The 21,898-nt window shown below is 31.1% G+C and overlaps 1 protein-coding gene across 2 annotated transcripts; it reads left to right on the top strand.

Annotated features, from left to right (window-relative positions):
• The first annotated feature begins 291 nt into the window (after positions 1 to 291).
• LOC112591313 (protein big brother-like) lies at positions 292 to 21,530 on the top strand. 2 transcript variants are annotated; one of them, XM_025335089.1, is made up of 6 exons: positions 292 to 693; positions 762 to 983; positions 4,886 to 4,972; positions 5,071 to 5,187; positions 19,904 to 20,020; positions 20,231 to 21,530. In XM_025335089.1, the coding sequence occupies exons 2-6, from the start codon at positions 786 to 788 to the stop codon at positions 20,372 to 20,374; spliced, it is 663 nt and encodes a 220-aa protein (XP_025190874.1). In that variant the 5' UTR covers positions 292 to 693; positions 762 to 785; the 3' UTR covers positions 20,375 to 21,530. The 2 variants fall into 2 exon arrangements, with proteins under 2 accessions (XP_025190874.1, XP_025190873.1); XM_025335088.1 differs by having other exon boundaries at positions 293 to 983; positions 20,231 to 21,529.
• Positions 21,531 to 21,898: the final 368 nt, after the last annotated feature.

The raw sequence follows: 21,898 nt of genomic DNA, 5'->3' as shown, positions 1-21,898 counted from the left end.
GTAAGTGCGTCGGAGGCGAGTCGCGGACGACCGAGGACGGCGCACATAATATTTTTACACGGTCGGACGCGACAGTGATATTACAATTATTTACAACATCGCGTAAACCGCCGGACACGCCCGCCGCGGCGTCCGATTGGTCGACCTAGCCCCCGCCGGCGGTACGAAAAGCGAGCGCCCCCCCACCGCACCGCTAACCGGGTCCTATCGCGGCGGCGCGTGCGTTCCGCGACACGAGACATTAGACTACCGCCGCCGACGCCGCCGCGGTATTATATTATTTTTTTTTATCACCGTCATTGTAATGCGTTGGTTCGGCGACGACGGTGCTCGACCGAGATAATAATATCACTGCTCTCTGCACGTGTGTGCACGGCGTTCGACGGTGCCCCATCGCGGTCGTCCGTTTTTCCAATACCGCCTCCACTCTCGATTTACAATCGTATTAGGTATAATTTATATGTTATATAATATTATAAAATAATTCCATCCGAACGGTCGGGCGCAGATATCCGCCCGCGTCTTGATATCACATGACGTATTTTCGGCGACACTGATAACAACGCAATTCACTGGGACACTATACCGCGGTCATCGTCGTTATACATAATATTATTATACCACGACGGCGCTGTCGGTCGTCGCGCTACAGTCCGGTAATATCGTAACGGCCCCGGAAAAACCGGCGCTCGGGTAGGTACCTACTATACGATTACCCGTTGTCTATATTACAATAAAATATAGGTAGTATACTGCGATAGCGTCTGTCGATCGCGAAACGTCCAATGCTCATGATGAACGACTTCGGGTCGATGGGCCCGGGCAACATGATGCCGCCGTCGTTCAACCCCATGTGCCAGGGGCTGTTCGAGCACCAAATGCCCAAGCCCAGGCTGGCGTTCAAGATGCCCCGCGTGGTGCCCGACCAGAAGAATAAGTTTCAGACGGACGATCTGTTCAAACGACTCAGTCGTGAGAGTGACGTGAGTACAGAGTACCTACAGTAGTTAGATTTTTAAACGTTTTATACTTATGTCACGCAGTGTGTGTAGATAGGCAATACAGGTATACCGCCGTTTGTTGTGATTGGTTTTTAAGCTTATATAGTAGGTATCTATTTAAATATTAAATCGATTTTACGAAAATCACGACTCAACGTTATGACGGCTTATCACGCAACGAACAAAATGTGGTGTAGATATTGCATAGAGCGATGAGTAATATATAAGTAGATAACTATAACTTTCACTAGTCATTAGATTCGATTGGATTTAAAATAAAATGTTTTTCAATTTGAAATAGTATTTACACTTTAATGGATCAAACTTTTATGTTTAAAATATATTTGTGTAAAGTTATATAAGGGTAATTGTTAATTATTACATTTTAAAAATATAGGTAGGTACCTATTACCCAATATATTATATAATATATATATACAATTTGATCATCAATTCGATGCATACTGGTTAATAGGTTTATTTTTCACTACAGTCTACAACTAATACTCAATACTTACTAATTATTATAGTATGGTCGGTAACCGGCGACCCGCGGCACGCAACCGACTCGCTCCAAAACGACAGTTAGACTAAATATTTAATTTTGTTAGCTATCTCCTTTAATTTGCAAATTTTACATCTATAAATGATACTAAAATGATTGTATTTTATTTATTGCGTCTCGGTCTAGGTCTACCGATAAGATAAAGTAGGTTCTAATAAAATACTATTCTTAATTTTTGAAATTTGTTTCCAACCAGTTTGTTCTTCGTATCTACTTAATTTGTTTGTGTTGCTTAGCCGTTTTATTATTTTAATAATATTTATATCCACATTAATCAGTGATCACGTTTAATAGATGATTATCTCCACCGTGTGCTTAAATAATTTTGTTGTGGACATTTAAAAAATAGTGAATAATACGAGTATATCTAACAGCAAAAATCATATTAAGTTTATATTCATCAAGTACCTATTTGAGCAGTTTATAAACAATGCTAATAATTTATAAATGTTAAATTTTAACATTTTTATATATTGATTAAACATTTTTAAAATAAGACTACATTTTTTAATTTTTGTCCAACACGGTCGGTGATACATTTTTAATTTTAGAAAACTTGGTCTATAGTTTGGTTACTGAATATAAGAATGTTATTTTATGCTTTTATATTATAAAAATGTGGGCCAAATATGTTATTCATTCACACGTTATCGAAGTGTTCACACGTGCACATAACCTAAATGCTACTATATTTTTATTACAATAAATGGTATACTCTATAGACGTATACGATTTATAAAACTGAACCCGCACAGTAGTGTGACCGATTTGTAGAGCATTATTTAACATCCGTCAGTGGTTTTTTCTTTTCAAAAGCCTATGTATTCACTCTACGGGACTTCGATTTTCAGTAATTTACAGTTATTTTGAATACCAACAGTTTTTACTTTTTTTTTTTTTTATCCAAATACTTATCCATGTAAATGCGTTTATAAATATTGTGCGTGTACCATACTTGGTGCAGTTACAAAATATTATCTATAATTGTGGTTTTTAAACGGGGGGGAGGGGGAGGGAATACTCGTTTCCGAACCCCTCATCAACGAAAATTTGGTTACTGAAAAGGAGGAAATATAGTGATGAGGAAGTATAATCTTAATAGTAGCATTTAATAAAAATCAAATTATCAAAAAATAGAAAATTTAATTTTAGTTCAAAAGTTTGAATTTTGAATATTATATTCAATTTAAATAACAGTATAAATCACAGTTGAGAAATTAATTTTGAAAATAATTACTGATAAATTACGCCAGCTACGTAATTATCGTTACCATCACCCTTATTTCTGTATTTGGCGTTGTTTGTTGATGGTTATGTCATTTTTTAAATGTATTATTATTTTAGTTAAAATAGTTAGAAGAGAATAGCAATTCGACAATTAGTAAAAAAAAGGTATATAAAGTTTAAAAGGTTGAGTATCACTGATTTAATATTTACTTATTATGATACGATGGACGCTTATTATAAGCAATTTAGATGGTTTTATGATATTGAGATAATCTGGTGATATTTCAAATGCTTGTAAAGACATAAAACTACATAATATATAAGTCATTAAATATTTTTAATAAAGTTTTGGCGAGGATCAGAAAGTGGATCTTCATAATAACTGGAAGAAAAATCATGTTATTTATATAAGGCCTTCGATGCTTATAAATATGAATTATCATATAATAAATGAAAATATGTAAGCTATTACAATTATTTCTTACTGTATCGCAAAAAAAAAAAAAAAAAACAATTTTGCCAAAAGCTGCAATGTATTGTAATTTTTACGTATGCGGTATGTAATTTTTTTCTAATTAATTAAAAAGTAAAAAATTTTCTATCCTGTTTTATTTTTCACGAAGTTATAGCTAGATGAAATTTCTACCAGAAACTATCTTTATTGTTGAAAATTAAAGCATCCCTCCCAATTATTGCTTCAAAAAGTATTGTTGGGTACAAAAAAAAAAAAAAAGCCAACAATAGTTTATATTTAAAAGTGCACAACATGCAATGCATTGTATTCTATGTATGTACATTCATTACGTATAATACACGTTTTTAAGTTTACATTAGCTGGTTGATCATTATGACGGTTTTTATTTACAAAAGAAATATCGACCGAAATAAGTCATTAATCGTGATATAAGACAGTTATCGGAGACCATGTGGTCCTCCAGTAACTAGGTCCTGTGACACTTTGCCGCCACTATATAAATCCTGTCCAGCTGTACCTGATATTTTGTTCTGACACAGCACTGACCACCACGTGTGCTTAAAATCTAAATGGTCAATTTTCAAACGATTTCCAGCTGCATAGAATCGAAACGCTGAAACCATATTATGTGGCTAACACCTAAAATTATATGCGGTTGTGTATACACGCTATACATGTGGACTACAATTATTTATAAACGTTTTAATAAAATATTTTTAGTTGCTTCCTAGAAAAAGTATATATTAGATACTAAGATACATAAATATTATTTTAGTTGTGATTATATTAAACGTGTATGCGTGTGATATGATAGTATATATAATGATATTTATTAAATTGACAAAATAAATAACTATACCTATCGTTTATTATAAGTTAAAAGTATGGTAAATTTTAAACGGTTAAATTCAAGAAAAAAATGTTTATTAATCTATAGAAATATTTAAAAAATTCTTTTCATACAAAAATATAAAATATTTTATGCTCATAGACAAATTATGCTTTATGAGTTTATGATCAAACAACTTTTATCTTGATTATCACATGTATGACCAGAGTGTAAACAAGGCAAAAATATATGCACTTGAATTTTATTTTTTGTACATTAATAATTCTATTACCTACTTTTTCAACATACAAATATAAAATAATTAAAATATCGATTGCTATTTATTTTGATAAATTACTTACGTATAATTCATACCACTTATATTTTGACCTGACCAGGCTGACCATATGGTTAGATATTTTAAAAACTCACTATTTAAATATTAAGTTAGATAGATACATTGTACATATTTATACGTATTTTTAAAGTAATTCTTACAAAATTATAAATAATATAGATAGTTGTTGATTCGAGAGTCGAGTAACTTTTATTTGTATCTACATCATGAATTAGATATACAGATTGTTTTTTTTAATCAATGAATTGTGCAAACAGAAATCTATGCACGTGTTTTGTGGATTTGGCTAAAAATGATGTATTTTACTTCTGCGTTTGAAGCGTAATAACATTACAAAATGTTATAGAAATATCTAAATTTTCTAAAAAAATATCGAATGCCTCTAAAATGAATACTACTTATATTTTGTATTTTTTTTTTTTTTTTACAGGTGAGGTATACGAGCTACAGAGATAGACCACATGAAGAACGACAAAACCGTTTTCAAATGGGTTGTCGCGAAGGACATGTGGATATCGTACGTATTAAGTCAATAACAATTCGGAATTTTCATCGAGAACCATTTTTTTCCATTTATTGGTTATATATTTTACATTCTTATTTTTCTATTTTTAGGCTTTTGCCACAACGGGAACAAATCTGCAACTTATGTTCACTCCAAATATGCCATCGATGACATCTTACCACCAACCCACTATTGGATATTGTGATTTTGAAAAAGAACAAGGAATGGTAAGGAAATATATTTAATTTTGAAATAACTATTTATTTATTACAAATCAAAGACATAAGTAGTCATTTTAAACTTATTCACAAATAAGTCAATTGTTTATAATACCTACATATCTATTTGTAGATAGTATGTTTTGTTTGTTGACTTATATGATTGTAAAACTATTAAGCCTATTACAGTACAGTTAGAATAAAAAATAATTTGTTGGTATAAACATGTCTGATCTCAATATAATATTAAAATATATGATATTAGGGTATTAGATTATCGGCAGTTGGATAAAAATAATATTGAATTATTAATGTACTCGCCGAAAGCCAGCAGTTTTGAAATTTATTTTGAATATTACAATACTTTTAATATAATGTCTATTATACGTCGATGACAAATAAATATTTAATATTATAAAATCATCATTACAGTTTTTTCAATAATAATTCAAACTTGTACTGTATAAATTAGAAAATTTATGACTACATAGTGTATATATATATATATATATATATAATATACTTTACAATATTGTAAATATTATGCATGCTTTTATATATATATATATACTTAAATTTAACGTGAAATTGAACATAGTATTAAAAAATATGTGCTTTCGATTTTTATATTGATTTATTTACAATGATAATATTATTTTGAAGTATAGAGTTCAATGTTTTGTGAAACATGAATTTATAGATATAAAATATATTTTTCAATAAATTATTGATGAAAAATACAAATAAAAAATACAAAAATACAATCTCAAAAATCATAATCGGTATACCATAATAACATTATATTATTAGCTTTTACGTGTTATTAGAAAGATACTTGTTAAAAGTTTTGAGTGTCTCATAGTTGAAAGTATATATATATATATATATATCGATCTGTCTATGACATTTGTATTTATTGCCTACACACACACATTTATATATGATTTAGAATAATGACACATCATAATGAAAATACTTCCTCTTTTCTTTGAAATTCTATTCGTTATAACAACAATAGTGCCATTGGAACTCTGAAAACAAAATGGCGTCAATTATAATCCCTCCCCTCATCCATGCAACCCTCTTTTTCGAAAGCGTATATGCCGTATATTGATCCATGCGTTTTTCCCCTTGTCAGCACTCAACCGTGTTTTGTGAATGCTCGCGACAATATAATAATATATAATACTATAAAAACTGACGACAGTGTTTCAATGCGTATAATATTTACAACAAATGTTTATAATATTATTTACAGCGACCGGTGCAGTTGTAGGGGCTGTTTTTCCAAGTGTGATAAATGGGATAGGTATTATAAACATATTAAAATAAGAAAGCGATTGATAGTCAGAATGTATGTTTATGTGTTTACAGCTGACTGCGATTCAGACAGCCTAACAGAGTCGCATAATTGCTTAGTAAAACCAAAGAAATGCTAGCAATGTAACATAGTCGTTTGTTTTAACTGTACATATTATAAGTCTAAGCAAGATAAGGGGTTTAATTTTTGGATGTTTTTAAAAAAAAGTTCAGTCAAAGCTTAAAATCATACGACGTACCAACCAATAATATTCCTGCCGAGTTTAAAAGTATTGTCGTCTAATTATATAAGAAGGCCGATGACGTACGAGATGTATCCACAATACGATTGCAGCGGGATAAACGAACTCGATTTCAATTCGGAGCGCCCTCACGCGTATGCACGGAACAATCGTGTACGGTATATTATAATATATGTAGTATATACATAGCATATGCAGGTACCTAACTATATTATGTAATAATTGAAAAATTACCCGTGAAAAAGGTCTATACCTACGTATAGGTATTATGTTACTTTTACGATACGCAATTTTGACAGGCCTGACAAATTTACTGAAGAGCTGACAACACAATAATATCGTCGTACAAGTACGCCCGGTTTCAATTTCAGATGTTTGCCTGTATACAATCTTTTCTTTTCTTTTTTTTCACCCTCGTGTTTACTCCGGCTTATGTATATATATCACTATTGTTGTGGACCCGGTATTGTATATTTATATATGATTATATATAGGTATATATATATGTAAAATGTACGGGTGAAGCCACTTTTTTTTAGTCTACTGGACACCGGCATAAACAAAAATGGGTGGATGCGCGGAATGGGTGAGCGTTATATCTTTTGATGGCCAACAAAAATAAATAATATCAATAATAAACATATATATAGGTACCTATAACAATGATATAAGAAAAACGTTATTTAGAGACACTTTCGAATTGACTAAACAGAAGCAAAAACATATGAAGACGCATAAAATAAGAAAAAAAAATCTTTTGCATTACTTATCTATCATAGCATAATGCATACGTTTTATACGTTTTGATGATGGTTAATTGTTATGGTATTTTTTTTCGAGGCAATGATTAAGTCATCTGATATAATGTCTATTCTGTGTACGTTTATTGTATAATATATAAGGTTCAAATATTTTAATGTAAATTAATTGTAAATTATTCACACATTTATAAATTATAATTAAGTGGACTTAAAATGAGTGGATTTCAGTAATTGTTGCATTAGGTTAGGTTACGGACGAATCGTCTGGATGCTGTTTTTAAAATTAATTTATTCAAGTCCAAAAATGATTGCGCAGGAGTACGGAATAAAATTAATAAAATGCAAAGTAGGTATATCATTGTTAAATTTAAGCTTTAACGATGATAAATTCGGTACGAAATGTAACGAGCCCGCGCGCTGTTGATTTATTATATAAGGTCGTAGGCATATGGATAATTAGTCTTTTGCAAAAAGATAAGGCTCTTTGCAATGAGATAGCCCGAAAGTATATGATACTTATTATATAATATAATATTTATTTTATAAACTCTATAAATGGGGTGAGCATCAATAAAGTTAAGATTATTTTAAAGCTTTTTTATATTTCTAACCAAAAAGAAAATATGTAAAATATTAAATTAAAAGAAATATTGCAAAAAATATTGCGTTACAATATTAATTTGTTACACGATGTTTTGCAAAAATATTTTTGATAATCCTGCATTACAAATTTCGAATGTCTCTTCACTTATTACTATACAATGGCTTAACTGTTGTTAGTCTGTATGAAATTAGTCTGAAAGCCGTTTGGAAAAATAATGAGTAGTTCGTAAATAGGTTATTTCATTGCAAAGAGCCTAGTATTTTTGTAAAAAGACCAATTTTCTTTATGACCTACGACATATATACCTAACCGAGAGTCGTTTCCGTCGTTATTATAAATACGCATGACGTTTTGGCCATAAAGACGTTTAAAGATGATTAATTTTGGTAAAGGTCTAACAACCCTTGGTGTTGTATTTAACGCAATACCATCAAGTTTATTATTTTGTCGTAAAATATCAGCCGAATAGTGATCGTACGCCAATCTCTTGCGCGGTATATCCGTATAACAAAAGCGCTGTTTCCGGTATATAACGGCGTACATGTCGGTGGGTATAGTGCAGCAGAAAGGTCGTTATTATTACTGCCTGCAAAACGAACCCCTTTTATAGGAAACATTATGTTATAAAATACATGTTATTTTATTCTGCAGTTGGAATTTTGGGATGAGGGTCCCGAATGACATGTGAAATAATTACTAAAACAAACGTAGGTACAACTCTGAACTCGTGCAGCATAGGTACCTACGTCGTATTTTCGGCGTGTTGACACTAATTGAAAGAATTCAATTGTGTTGTACAGATTTTTGTACATGTAGAAACCTAGGAATTATTATGGTGAGTTATATTTACCAACATAATGTTATAATAACACAAAGAGTTAAGGTATGATTTTTAACAAAACAAATTTAATCAATAATGGTTAAACCGATGGATTAGATGCATTTTATACCAACGTACGAACCTACTACGTGGTACGTACACGTTGAATAAAATGTATAACCATATAAATAAGACTGTTGTGATTTAATTTAAAGTATAAGTACAGTGTACACAGTACACACGTATAAGATGACGCTTTCGTGAACAAATCCGTTTGATCCATTCGCCTATATACCTACGTATATAGTGCTTGCAGTTCAGAATTTATTAGACAATTATTATGAAGTTTACTGCGAATATACAGGGATGCATATAGCAGGGATATTCTTTATGTTATATCCAGCAAGCCACTTATTATTCTTAAAAATCTTGTGGACCGCATGCGTAGTAAAAGTATAAATTTTATATAAAATGTAGTTTTTTATTATTTTATATAATAATTAGGGTATAGGTAAAAAGAAAAAACGACAGATTTTTTGAGTCATAAAATTAAAACAAGACAGACCATTTGCCATGGTAGTGATGACAAATATATTATTTTATAATTAGCATCAGTTCTCAAATACCGTGATTATATTTTTTAGCGATTTTATTTCTCCGAAAGAAGTTTTGCTTCATCCGCGAGTACACACTTTTTCTAATGCTAGGATACTGTATAAAGTACTATGTGTTTATTATATAACTTCCAATTTTATATCTTACCTCCTTCGTGAAAAAATATATTTAAGTTCATTATACATGATATATTTAATGCATATATTATGGATGAACTAATTATTCTTACATAGTCTACTCTTGCATTAGACTCGGTTCATATAATAAGAAGCTAATAATAATATAAACGTTTTAATAACGATAAGGCATTATTATATTTTAACAAGAGAATAACGACAATAGAGTATCCCAAATTATATTATAAAGTCGTGTGTGCCTACCTACTACATTTTATGAAAAAGCGTCTCCCCTACAATCGTTGCTATTATGTTCGTTCATGTGAACGCCTTTTCGGTCAGTGGTCACTTGCGATTATTAGTCGTATCTGTCGGAAGTAGCCGGACTTTCGTCTATTATTATTATTGTGATTATAAATTTTTACAATCGAAATGCCGGTAAAACGAACACATATATTGTACGAAGGTGAAAAAAATTCAAATTCTCCCTCCGAGAGCCGTACAAAATATTGTATAATATAAGTCACACGCCCATCAGAAACGGCGGCGTGTAACAATTCGATTAAAACTCGCGGCGCTGACGAAGAACTTCTCAGCTGGAAACAGAACGAGAGAAAAAAACAACGCAAAATTACATTATTAATAAATTATTTTTTTAACCCCGTTTATTTACACAACCCCGACTGAGAACTGCCAGTGTTCACCTTTACGGACTACCCTTTAAATATCGCGGTGCGTACATACGCGTTTTGTTACCACATTAGCAACTCTTTGACTATCACAGCTTGAAGCCCAAAAAATTATTTTTTTATTTTCCTCTCTTTACCACGTTTCAACACCTTTGTACAATGTTATTTTATATGCACTTGCAAAAGTTACTGATTTTTTTTTCAATTATTGTTTTTTGCCGTCCTCTGGCCAAACCCTTGTTGATAAGTTTATTAAGAGACATCTGTCTGCAGTTCGATTTGCCACCCACCGTTAGAGGCGTACACGTACTATACACATACGTACACATACACAGTACACCACTCTCCCGTTGCCCACCCGGTAATAATAATTAACGACCCTTTACGTTAACAAAAAAATAAAAAAACACAAATACAAATACCTTCTCTATGTGAATCACGTAATTTAACGAGACGGCATACCTTTTGATAATTGTATTATTATAGACATACCTAAATATATAAATGCGTACGATTTAGGATTTATGCACAGCACGCATCGAGTCAGTAACTATATATAGTGTAAATATATAATTCTACAATACGCATAATATATAATTGAAGCCGATATGCTATAAGACGTATAGAAATAAGATATGAATTGTGGTGGTAAATATTTGACAGTATATAGAATATAAAAGGTTTTTTTGGAAACTTGCAATAATTGTATAATGTATTTAGTGTGTATGGTTCCTAATGGAATTTAGAAACTTTTTTTTTTCCAGTAACAAATAACCATAACTTTTTTATGATTTGTATTAGATACTTTTATTTTTCAAAGGAAAAGCTCCGGAAATAATAAGTTCATATTTTCTACAAATATTAACTATATTAATATATCTTTTGATCGGTTTCATATTTATTTTTTTTTACAGTTGTTTAATAAACGGCTTAATACGAAAAAAGTTCCAACAAAACATTTTTAAACGATTTGAATCCTGAATTGTTTTAGGTAAATACTAATTTAGTCTATGTTTAAATCGAGTTATATCACACTTAAAAAAAAAAATCTTCATTCCATTTTTTTACAATTTTATCTAACTTCAATTAATTTACGTCATTCACATTCACGATAGTTAGTGTTTCTCACGTAATTATTTCCATGTATGTATACGGTTGATTTTATATTTTACCCAAAATAATTCAATTAATATATTTTTCGTTTAAACCCAGAGGCCAGGACTCAATTAGTAAATTAATTTTTTCCCCTTCAGATGTGAGACTAAATTATATGTTATATTAAAGATGAATTTTATTTTATAAAAATTTAATTAATCTATTTGTATTTTATTCATTGGTTTTTAAAATAATTGTCATAAAAATGAATTATAAGAATTTAGTTTCATATAAACTATTATCTTCTCAATGTTAAAGAAAAATTATGTTCATAATTCTAACATATTATATTAATATTAGGTACGTGTTTTGATAACAAAGACTACGGAACCTTAAAATCATATTTATTAATAAGGCATGTTATAGTATTACTCACGCGGACACACGATCCTGCCTGGTGGTGGACTGATGCTGACGGCTAAACCGCATTCCTCCGGTCTCCGACTAATACAGTGACATGAGTGCAGTGTATTATATACACAATATAATATATATCGTGATAAAAATAATAGCAAAATATGATACATATCGAGTTGGTGGGTCGGATTTCATCACCCACGATCACAGTAGCTAAAGTACACCAGCTATAAATTATAATACTGTAATAACAACTTGCAACTATATAGGTATATGATATAAATTTACCCATTCAAGTTAGTTTTAATTGCACTGAGTAGCGTGTGACTTCAATGCTGATTCTTTTGTTCTTTTTTTTTTTTAAATAAATAAATAAAATATTAAGTTATAATTTTTGCACTTTTTTTAACAACATTCTAAACCGATTAAAAATTCGTGATTTTACCTCTCGACTCGATGGTAGATTGGTCTATGAGATAATAAAAAAATTAAAATAAGGTTCTTTTGAAGTTGTTTCAATAGTTATATAAAAATATTTGAAATACTTAGGCACGGTTTTGTTTTTATAAGAATTTGAAGTTCAAATTTCGTGAAAATAATGATATCTTGCAAATAATTTTACATTTAAAAAATTATCAAATTTTCATTTTTAAAAGGTAAGACTTAAAATTTTAATCGAAAGTTCTTTATAAGTAGTTTATTCTGAATTCAAAACAATCTAAAAAATAAATTAGCAAATTTTTTTTATAAGTTCAAATTTTGCTGAAATTAGATATTTTTATGACTAATAACAAATATAATTATTTTGTTGTAATTTAAAAATATTTTTCTTGGAAAGTTTAACGTATATTATTATATTTTATACACACGGTATTGACCTAAAACTTTAAAGTTGATTAAAAACGATTAATTATATAAATATAGTATAGGTACTGTTTTAATAATTAAATATTAATATTAAAATAAACGTAATGATTTCTGTAAACAATTTAATTAACTTATTGTAATACTTAATAGTAAAGTACCTAAATTATAAACAAAATTGCATTTAATCCTTATATGTATAAAAAACAGCCCTTTTTATGTTTCCGTTTTGTGATGACACTATTTAATATTTTTTTTCACCGAGTTGTACCAATTACTCCTACAAATGATTATTATTATTTTTTTATTTTATTTATAATTCAGCAACTACTATTATTTAGCACTTGATAAAATTAAGTAAAATTTTGAAAAACATAAACTACACTCGAGTGAAGCCTGGTTATTCAGCTACTAGCAATATAAAATCAATATTTCATTAAATATACTGGCTAATAATAAGTAGGCTAAACTATTAGACTGACACATTGTCTTCGTTCAGAATCGTTTTTATATGCAATATGCAATGATTTAATACTGTGATTATAATTACAAGGTACACACGACTCTACTGTACAGCAGAGTAATAAGTACCTACTTTTTCTCTTTTCTACTCGTAATTTCTGATGCAGAATATTTTTTTGGAATATTTCAATAAAAATCGAATTTTGAATGAATATATTGTTTGAAAATTGTATTTTTAATAAATTTAAATTATATTCCTATCAAAACAAATGTTTTAAAAATTTTCAATAGTTTTTGAAATAATTGGTGTGTCTAACGTTAAAAAAGGCAGACCATATAGGTTGAGATGTTTAAAATATGTGAAGTGAAGATACATAATTATTAAAACTATACGCATTATTATTCGTTATCGAAATGAATACAATTTGAAAAAAAACAGTGTCAATAAACATTGCTTATTGTGCATAATATCATGTTAGACGATGTCATTTAAAATGTGATATGCATCGACAGAAACAGCTGCTGCTCGTATAAGATATAGACTAGAACAATAATAAAACGGATCGCCGAATATCGAGAATAAAACACTGCACATTCCCACAACTATTGCAGTGTTTTATTGCGACACAAAAACCATTTCATACGTTTAGGCATTGTATACATTGGATTTTTTATTTCCCGGACGTCTTCGGATGTCGCTACAGATTTCGGGTATTCTGCACCGTCACCCAGTGTATGCAATTTAGGTGGGTATATACATATAGTTATGCGTGTAAATTGTACACACTGGGTGGCGGTGCAGGATACCCGAAATCGGTAGCGACGTCCGAAGACGTCCAGGGCTAGAGAGTCCAATGTGTAATGTCTAAATATAATAACTGTAGGTACATATCCAGTATCCACCTATGCGTTTACAATATATTGTACGACGTCGGTCATCGGGCATAAAAGACACGACACGCACACGATACCTGCGTCGGCGAGCCGTGTAATAATGACGGCAGTACACGACCACGACATAAGATTTCCATCACTCTCGCGCACGCCGAGGGTGAGTATCGCGTCGTCGGGCAACACGGACGATATGTACAGTGTACACTGGGTGGTCCGGTCCCGTGACGGAGGTATTATGTTCACCACAATATGGACACACTCATACGCATCGTCGTACCTTTGCACGCGTACGTGTACACATAATGATATTACTTCCGTGACGTCGGACATTGTTCGGTAAATGATTGTATTGTGTGCAATAGGTATGTCTTATGCGTACACATAAAAATACACGTGTAAAAATGTATAGTAAAATATTGTATGCCGCCGAGTCTGAGCCACTTGACTGTGTACACTCCGCAGTGAGAATAAATATAATGTGGAAAAGAAAAACTTTTAATTTAGATTTTGAGCATAAGTGCAGGATATGTGAGTAATGAGAACGAATGTGTATTTGTCTTAAAACGCGTCAACTTTCAAAATTTAGAGGGGTTTTTATAGTAGATAATTCCATACATAGTTTTATGGCATACTATTAATTTGTCAAAGTTCGAAATACCCGGTACTTTTCGATGCAATCGTAAAATAAAACAGCCAAAGTTTGGCAATATTCACGCAACACCGGTTTTCGACTAAATTGATTTTATTATTTTGTAGCAATTGATAGATAGCAATTATAGCTCAGAGGACTTGACATTTTCGCAAAATATTTATAATAACATCACTACGTCTTGTCAAAAATTATTTTTCACTTATGAGTTATGGTATGACAGTAAAACGTTTTTCACCGATGACTTTAACACATTTGACAATGACCGTCAGATGAAAAAATATTTTTTAGATCTACTTATATGACCAATTTTTTTCGCATATTTTTATTCGTAAAGTTCAGCTTTCTCTCCACTAATCATTCTTCACAAAACTTAAAATTTATTTCTACGCCACTGGTACAGCTTGTTTCATTTATCATTTCTTATTGAAAAATAAACCACCAATAATAATTTTAAAAAAAAACATCTTTAGATAAAGAAGATGAAACACTGTCTCTACTAAGAATCGGTTAAACTGTAATAGAAGATGCATTACTCTGCAGTGACGGTTGTCGAGATATACACTATATGTATAGGATTCTACTATATTGCAGCGAAACGAGTTTCTGGTTTTTTTCCGGTTTGTTTAACGGCTTAACGGCGTTCAGAAAATGTCACTTTTTGAACTATAAAATAGTACAATTATTATTGGTATTTTGTGAGAAATTTATTTAAATATTTATTTGAAATAACCATCACAGGCGAACAACAGCTAGTGGTCCTCCGTCGAACGTACTTGTATAAATACACGCGGTAATGCGAAATCCTGCTGAAAAACGGTTACTCGTGGGAAAGAATCGATAGTAACCTACTGGCTGCAGTTGTGCAGATAACAGTGATAATAATACTATTACACGACGTTTTCGCGTCGGACATACAGGATTTAACTTTGATTGCGCACTATCGTTTTTTCGATAGCACTATTACGAAAAAACGTATTAAATGTGTTATCACTTTATTTGTTTTTTTTTTTTTTTTGTCGTTTATTTGTTGTTGTACAATCTGTGAAGTATTTTTACAATAAGTACAAGAGATAATAACAGAAGAATTTAAAATAAGTATTTAGAGACAGACGTCGTGATTGAAGAAGCCAACCAATGTTGGGACTTCAGGAAGAGATTTGGCGATGATTAGTCAACCAATAGGTCTTACTTTATTTGTGTCACGAAAACGATAACACACCATCTTCAGAGTTCTCCTATTATTACATGGTGGTGTAAACTCAAATACAACTAAATCGAAAGCCTTAATGGTTGCTTGGCGAATAAATATAATATATACATACGCATACCTAATATAAGTATATATAAATATATATTATGTACTGTATAGGTAATAGTGTGTATCTATGTGTACGAATGCTAATGGAAACCAATAACCGTGTATGAAGATTCTTCGCTAGTCGTTACGTATGTTGCGTGTTTGTTGTGTAGAAGCATATTATATGTATATTGTATATATAGTGTTAAAGTTACGCCGATTACACGCATTCGAAATCGGGTCGATATATCCGATGCATACTATTCATGTACGGTGACATGTACGTATTATAGCCCAAAGGTATAATGTAACATTATATATTATAACAATATACGGGCATGTATCGGGTCGCGCGCCCAGTCATGTGGCAAACACTATATATATATACGCGTATCAAATCAACACGTGTACTTATAAAATGTGTGTATACCCCAAGGGTTTTATTATACGCGCCCAATGTCCAAAAACCCTTTTTTTTTTACCCATATATATATATATATTTAACCCTATTTTTATATCCAACAATATTGTTCGTGATGCTTCTTTTTTTATGTATAACATTATTATTTATTATATATTTTGTGTTTATAACGTCGTCCTCGGTTCGTGTGCGATGTGTAAATACATACATGTATGAGTATACAGGGTGATTCACCGAGCATTATACGTCCACGCCTAATCTGTCCTCGTAAACGTTTCGTTTATCTATATATAAAACGTATATTAAGTAAATAATTCGCTATTTACTCAAATACTAGTGGTTTTTACCTAAATTCTGAAACTGTCACTAAAAGATTGAGCTTTGAATTTAATGCACTATAAACTATTGAATGCAAGTATAATATTATACTAATATGCTCTTGGCTTTTAAAATTTCTTCATGTACAAAATATATAACTATTATCGAATTAGTTATTAAAGATATTATGTGCTTAAACACGAATAGTTGAAGAAAGTAGAATAGGAAGTATAATAATATTAAATTTATGCTTAAACTCTAAAATACGAAAAAATTTTAATTTGGTATATACCTGTACATTATATATGTATATTACTTTACAAATAATGTAAAACAAATTTCGATCGACCTTAATTCCTTTTATAAAGTAAAAAGAAATAATGCATAATTTATCTACAACTTTTTCTAATGATTTATACTACATTTATATTAACACTATATCATTGTAATTGGACATCGTTAGTTAGCAAATTCAAAAAATAGGAAAACGTAAAAAAACAAATAACATGATCTATGAATCTTACAGTTGAAGTATATAAACTTTATAATTAAAAAAAATAAATATAAACATGTACATTTTCAATACAGAACTTATAAATAAGTATCTGAAGTTTGAAAATATGTATGTCTAAAAAATGGATCATATATTGATAAACTACGTGTAATCTATATTATAATATATATTATACTTTACACTTACAAGTAAAAATATTCAGAATTGTCCTACCACAATTACTAATAATATCTTCGGCTTAGGTTACATATTTTCAAGAATATAGTACCAATAGTGTATTTTTAAGGTTTTTTTTTTATTATTTCATACTATTTTAAGTTTTTACTATTTTTTGGGAAGTATGACAATCATATTTTTTCTTGCTATTTTAAAATATAAACGTTAATCGAAAACGACTGTATAGAGTTTAATTTTTCTATTTAATAAAATTAAAAACATGGCGTTATTTAGTGAACTAAGTTAACTTATAACAAAAACATTTTTACTAAAAGTCAAAAATGGATTTATATTAAACTGAGTTCCAACGGCCTTAAAAAAATGTTATGGTGTGTTTATAAAATTCAATGTAAGGCTACAAGGTCCATTTGAAAATTCACGTTATTTAACCGTCTTGAAGTCTTGAAACGTATAAATGAACAAACTTATACAATTCAGAAAGTTGCAGTTCATCGATTGACGAGACGAGCAGTCGTTTTCATCTAGCTTATTTTTTGGCTAGTTTTTGGCGTCTAAACGGTCGCATCTTTTTGTCACGGTCTTTTGTGATGTATACTTCAAAGACTTAGTGGAAATATTCGAAAAATGTTGAATATCACGAAAAAATGCTGAGCAAAAAAAAAAAGTTATTGTCACTGCAGGTCGCTGCTGGACGAACAGCGGGGTCGTCTGTATCGCGGTGGGCGGCGACGTCTCGGACGGGTTCGATGTCGTAAATATGTTATAGTAGTCGAGAAAAAAAAAAGAAAGAGAGAAAAGAAAAAAAAAAGGATTACGCAATGAAAAAAAATTCCAAAGTCGATACGATACGTCGTTTACGTACACACCGTGGCCGTTAAGCGATTCTCTGTCGAACGGATGCGAAAGGGTTGTTCAGCGTAACATATATATACGCACACACACACAACAAAACACGACACAAAAACGTCTGACACTTAACAATACTCAATGCGCGTAATACTATCGTAATATATCGTTATTGCCGGCCGGTGCGATCCGTTTTATTTACGAACCCGACGGCCGAAATAACAACGTAAAAGGCGATCGAAATCGAAATCACGGGAGGAAATGCGCCCCGAACACAATATAATAACAATGCGTGTTCACAATGACGATGACCTACACCAATATCATTATAATAGAACGGACGACGATAATAGTTTATATATTACGTATATATATATATATATATATATATATATACATTCATTATTACATATTATCATGTAGGTATAAGGAGGAGAAACCGGACAAAAAGCGTTGCGTGAATCTGCTGTCGCACGCATGTGTGTGTGTACATAATAATAAAATATATTATACGTTTATGGTGTTTCGGACGCAGCGTGTGATGCGCATTGTACGCCGTCGCACAGCATAATCGTTATATTACTACAACGTTATGATATTATTATTATTATTATTATAAAATATACGTATTACACTTCGGCAGCCGGGGCGGGGATTTTATTTCCCCGGGCAAGTGTGACGGGGAAAAATGTGCCACGGCCCGGGCCGGGCTCCTTATACAATTCATTACGTTTCGTATTATTATTATTATTATTATTATTATTATATTTTGGGGCGACTCGCAGGGCGTCGTCGTCTTCGCCGCCGCCGTCGTCGACGCGGTGTATACACGATGTGCGTTAACATTATTATTATTATTATTATTATTATTATTAGTGTTATTGTACGCACTTCGCGGGGCGCGAGTGCGAGACACCACGCGGCGCAAGGTGAATTCCGCGCGATTGTGCTGGGCGCTGTTCGGTCGAGACTCTTACGCAATGCAATACAATGCAATATTATTTTACGTATAAATATGATGCGTCGGGGGCGTAAATCGCGGGGGGGGGGGGCTCGCGTGTGTACTTAGCACTCCGAGTTCGGTATTGAAGCGCGCATAACTCCACCGTATTGTCTCGGATAATTCGATTTATGAGTTACCCTATACAATATACTTACATAATACTATACACGACATTACGACGACGGGGCAAATATTTACACCTACACAATGTAAAAGGTTTTTTCTTCTTTTTTAGATAGTACACACACACACACACACACACACACACACATATATATATATATATATATATATAAATATAACACTATTGTTACATATCGTAACTGCAGCAGAGCTGTAGGTACTGAGGCTTTTCGAATTTTATTTTAGAACAGTTTTAGATATAGGTACGTTTTATATTTTATTTTTTATGCAGCTAAAACGCGTTTTGTATTGCTTTCGTTTTTTTTCTTCTTTTTTTGGTCTTTACTTCTTAGTGTTTAGTGTATTTATTTAGACTAGCTCTGTGTGTAAATTATTACGACGATGATATTGATTTGATAGCGTTTTTCACGAAGAGAAAAAAAATTCAAAAGCTAATAATCGTGTCTTTTAACAGGTACACATCCTATCGCCGTTTATAATGAACGGCGTTTGCGTGCAATGGAAAGGTCGGATCAATTTAGAAAAATTAGACGGCATCGGATGTTTGGAATTCGACGAAGAACGAGCAATGGTACGGTATATTATATTTTTATTAACTGCTTTAATGGATGTTATTATTAAATACGATACAGGTACAGAATATATTACGCTTTCGATATTTTTCCCGTGGCTGTACACGATACACGTCCTAATTATTATGTACCTAAATAATAATTGAGTAAAATACGTATTTTCGAATACGAACCGTCACTTGGCATTACTATTATTTTATTCTTTACAGATTGAACACCAAATATTGCAAGAACAAATAGAAAGGTATAACAACCGTATAAAAGACCACCAGGATAAATCGCGGGTGTACAGACACCAAGAACGCGTCAACGGACCTGAGATGGACGTCAACAAGCGATTTAATAACTTTTAATCCATTTATTCATTTCCGTTTTTATTTATTCTTTGTTATGTAATCTCGTTGGCATTAGATAAACTAATTTACCTATTATTATTCAAGAGAGTTGTGTTTACCTCTTATAATATTATTGACAGTGGAAATGCCAAATTATGTAACCCACACCGCCGACGAAATAGATGTAATGACACGAGGGAATTGTTAACAGACATTTTTTTAAAGTGCACGCGCGCGGGTTTTGAAAATGTTTGATTTGTAAGTGATAATAATTGATGTGTGTGATTAAAGTGTATAAGAAATAACGAAACGCGTCGATCTCACACGCGCGCGTACAAGTCACCACCGCGGCATCTCGTACATTAACAATATTTATTAAATTATGCTTATTTGTATGTACTTTTTGTCGATCCTGTCGATGGATCTAATCATGCGATGAGACTTCTGAAAACTGATTTGAACTCTTGTATACGCCTAGTATAGCAGTGGAGAAAGACATAAGCACTAAAATGAGATAAGAAAAAAAAAATAGTCGTATCGTACGAAAGCGCCAAAACCCTAGGTAGCTTAGATAGACCTACCAGACATTAAATTTAGAACTAAGTGTATCGTTAAAAAGCTCCAAACGTTTAATCTTAATCGACAAGTTTATTATCTGATTACGATAGATTGTCACACTGTGTATGAGCAGACTTTTGTTATAGTTACAACTTATTGTTAGTACCTACCTATTTCGTGAGCATTCGTTTAAGCGTCATTCGTTAAAATGAATTTTACGAAAACCATTACTGATAAAGGCGTTGCGTGCATTTTATTTAAAGATTGAAAATATAGATTTTTACGAGAAATGGCCAGCGGTAATGTGTCATTGAGGTGTACTGAGATAAATAATTGTACAATGGAAGAAATACCTGCAGGATGGTGAAATAAATCGTATGAAATATGTGAAGAAAGTTGGATTAAAAAATCAACCAATTAATTAAAATTATATTTTTTTGTATTATTGATATAATACAAATAATATAAATAATAATATGATAATATAAATATAATTATGTTTATTAATTCAGGGCTGTGAATTTATAGGAAAGTGCATTTTTTTTTTGGTGATTGTAAAACATAGCTTTGTAAGTACATAATTTGAATTGTGTAATTACGAATCCATCTATGAAACTTTTATTTTGCATATTTTTGCATTTTTTGACGTTTTTAATTTTTAGGTCATTTTTTCGCATTTTTAGGTCATATTTTGCTATTTTTAGTTCATTTTCTAGTATTTTTAACCAAATTCTGTCAATTAACTTGTTTAAAAACTTTTTTTTATTTTACACAAGCTGTATATATTATGTCAAATATTTTAACTTTTTTATTAAATAAACACTTTTTTGTACTAATATTTAATATCCTGTACCTAATATTAATATAAATATAAAAATTAAATTAAAAACCATTTTAAATGAATTTTATACTATAATTTTTGCATTTTATATTCCTATTTTTGCATTTTAAGTGCATATTTTGCATTTTAACTGCATATTTTAT

Source organism: Melanaphis sacchari, unplaced genomic scaffold, assembly GCF_002803265.2.
Source record: "Melanaphis sacchari strain LSU unplaced genomic scaffold, SCAv2.0 Contig130_pilon_pilon, whole genome shotgun sequence".
In the NCBI taxonomy this organism is placed as follows: Eukaryota; Metazoa; Arthropoda; class Insecta; order Hemiptera; family Aphididae; genus Melanaphis; species Melanaphis sacchari.
This window is presented reverse-complemented; position numbering and strand designations above follow the sequence as displayed.

Bases quoted from the DNA above. Each gene is read 5' to 3' on its own strand.
- LOC112591313 (XM_025335089.1), top strand. From the start codon at position 786: ATGCTCATGATGAACGACTTCGGGTCGATGGGCCCGGGCAACATGATG. The intron at 4,973-5,070 runs GTACGTATTAAG...TTCTATTTTTAG, and splicing joins GCGAAGGACATGTGGATATC to GCTTTTGCCACAACGGGAAC. The intron at 5,188-19,903 runs GTAAGGAAATAT...GTCTTTTAACAG, and splicing joins TTGAAAAAGAACAAGGAATG to GTACACATCCTATCGCCGTT.